Consider the following 2,726-nt stretch of genomic DNA (forward strand, 5'->3'; position numbering starts at 1 on the left):
TGTTATGTACTCCATTATAGTTTGTTATTTTTTACTTGCCACCTTTATTTTCTCTTCCTACTTTAAATAGATTAAAGATTATACCAAGATTAGTTTCTAGAAAGCTGGAACAGGAGTTGCACCAAATTTGGGTATCAATTCAAGTGTTTAGTGGTAATTGGTAACAATATCACTAGTGAGAATCTAATCACAATTAAGGAACTCATAAACAATTGACAGATTGCATCTATTTCCAAAAAAAAAAAAAAAAAATTGTTTGAAAAATACGGGTCAACTCGACCCGACTCACGACCCGACTCAACCCGCGACCCGTTTGACCCGCAACCCGATTGACCCGTTTTAAAAATGACCCGTTTTGACCCGTGACCCGTTTAACCCGCAAACCCGATTGACCCGACCCGAACCCGACCCGACCCGCCCGTTTTGCCACGTCTAGTTGTAGGCGCTGATGGACTAAGGCAGTTCATCATGTTGCCAGAGTGGACGGTGCATAGGTTTACATCCGTCATCAGGGAGAAACACTTCAGCACCTTCAGGACCAACTTCCAAATCCCAGACTATGTCTCCATCCGTCTACCATATGTGTCGGAGAAGTGTTACTATGAAGGGGTAGACGGTGTCGGAGTGTACGAGCAGGCATTGAAGGCTGGACTTCAATTCCCGCTTTCTACACTTCATAGGGAACTCTTACAGTATCTGGGGTTGTCCGTCACCCAGATATCCCCTAACGCCTGGAGGGTCTTCATAGCCATGGAGATTCTTTACGGTGCAATGTCAAACGGGGAAAGGAAATTGACGGTCCGTGAATTTCTTCACTGTTACCGTCCAGACGAGATTTCTGGATCAAGGGGGATGTACAGTTTTGCCAGTCGGAGCCCCTTGTTGAAGGTGATCTTTGAGACCCCAGACTCAAATAGAGACTGGAAGAGTCGGTACTTCTTCCTGGAGGGTGACAGATGGATGAACCATCCAGGGGAGACGGAGTACATGCCCGTCGACACAACTTGGGCAGTTATAAATCAGACACGTATGCATCCGTCTAAATTTTGTACTGCTTTTCACATCCGTCCAGTTATATGTGTATATCTTGATCATTTTTCTTTGCAGGTAGACGGCGCCCTCAAGTCAGCCTCGAGGAGTTTAGCTTCCTTGAAAAGGTTTGCAAGAAGACTACGCCGGAGGAAAGGACTTGGGCTAAGTTGGTGAACCCGAGGACCATACATTGGTACTGCGACGGTCCTGAGCCCACCCAAGAAGCAATAAGATACGACGAGCGAGTTCATAGACGTAAGCCCGTCGACTTTACTTTGCCATTTACCTGGCTTTATTTTGTTTTAATTTCATCCGTCACTATTTACAGAGATGGATGACGCAAAGAGGAGAGCTTTGATCAAGTCCCAAGCCGTCAAGAAGAGGGAATCCGGCGAGGAGGTTCCTAAGGTGTCAGCTTCAGTCCCTAAGAGGAAACTGACGACAAAATCCGACCGTCCATTTAAGCAACCAAAGGTCTCTCTTGAACCTGTGGTTGGCTTAATGGCTGAGGGTAACAAGGCCGTCACCCCAGCGAAGCAGGGGAAGGGTAAGGGATTGATGACGGTCCCAGACGGTAAGCAAGAGAGACATCCTTCCCTTCTCCGTGATGACTCCAAGTATGCATTGGAGAAGCTGTCGTCCATCATCACGGCAGAAGACTATGAAGACCTGGGAAACCATTCGACGGAGGCCATGGGGGAGACGGGCCTCTTTGCCGTCGCTCAGGTGGTTATGTTTGTCAAATAAGTTTTTATTTTTCTTTCTTGTTGTTACTTACATTATGTGACGGTCTCTTTTCTATTTGCAGTCCTTGGTCATGATGAAGGGACTACTTGACCGGTGTCTCAACCGTGAGAGTACCTTGGATCGGGTGCGCGCGAAGGCGCAGCAGACGGAGGAAGAGCTCGGACAACTTCATAAATGGAGGTCCAAGATGGAGAAGAAGCTGGAGCTTTCTGAGCAGGCGAGGAAGGAGCTGGAGGAGAAGACGGCCACTTCGCTGACGGCCTTAGAGAATAAAGAGGCTGAGATCAAACAACTCAAAGAAGAGCTCCGTCAGGCGAAAGTGGCAGCCGTCGAGGAGTATCGATGCTCGGAGTCCTGTTTGAGCGAGCTGTCGGACTCCTTCCTTCAAGGCTTCGATGATTCTCTCCGTCAAGTCAAGAAGGCTTATCCAGAGCTGGATTTGACAATGGTCAAACTTGAGGACCAAGCCCAGACTTCTGCCCTCCCCGTCGCCTCCGAAAATACGGAGGACCTTTTTGGAGACGGTGCTGCTCAAGGAGACGGAGAGTCCGCCCCGTCGAAGGATGTCCCAGTTGCTGAACCAAAGGAAGTTTAACGTCTATGTAACTCATTTTTTTTTTTTTTTTTATTCACATTTTAAGACAATCCGTCCTTTTTAATTGTATTAAACATTTGCCTTTGGGGCTTTTGGCTTAATGTTCAGATATGCTTTTTATAATTGTTTGGTATTCTGTTTAAAGCTCCGTCTCCCTTCTTGAGGAAGGATTTTTGTGAGAATATTTGTCTGTGACACTCCGTCCGCATTGTAGACTTATTATCTTGTGTTGATTGAGCATTTACATCGTTGAGAATTTTCCTTTTCCGTCTGTTTTGAGAGGTTTATTAGGAGGACCGTCCACTTTGTGGCGTTGTACATCATTTTTAAATATATCGCGTATTTAATGGAC

The 2,726-nt window shown here is 46.5% G+C and overlaps 1 protein-coding gene across 1 annotated transcript; it reads left to right on the forward strand.

The window, feature by feature from the left end:
* The first annotated feature begins 667 nt into the window (after positions 1-667).
* LOC126690802 (uncharacterized) lies at positions 668-2,374 on the forward strand. The gene is made up of 4 exons (XM_050385931.1): positions 668-1,027; positions 1,108-1,287; positions 1,361-1,758; positions 1,841-2,374. Exons 1-4 carry the CDS (start codon positions 751-753, stop codon positions 2,372-2,374), a joined length of 1,389 nt encoding a protein of 462 aa, XP_050241888.1. The 5' UTR covers positions 668-750.
* The last annotated feature ends 352 nt before the right edge of the window (positions 2,375-2,726 follow it).

Source organism: Quercus robur, chromosome 7 (genome assembly GCF_932294415.1).
Source record: "Quercus robur chromosome 7, dhQueRobu3.1, whole genome shotgun sequence".
In the NCBI taxonomy this organism is placed as follows: Eukaryota; Viridiplantae; Streptophyta; class Magnoliopsida; order Fagales; family Fagaceae; genus Quercus; species Quercus robur.

Bases quoted from the DNA above. Each gene is read 5' to 3' on its own strand.
- LOC126690802 (XM_050385931.1), top strand. From the start codon at position 751: ATGGAGATTCTTTACGGTGCAATGTCAAACGGGGAAAGGAAATTGACG. The intron at 1,028-1,107 runs GTATGCATCCGT...TTTTCTTTGCAG, and splicing joins GGCAGTTATAAATCAGACAC to GTAGACGGCGCCCTCAAGTC. The intron at 1,759-1,840 runs GTGGTTATGTTT...TTCTATTTGCAG, and splicing joins GCCTCTTTGCCGTCGCTCAG to TCCTTGGTCATGATGAAGGG.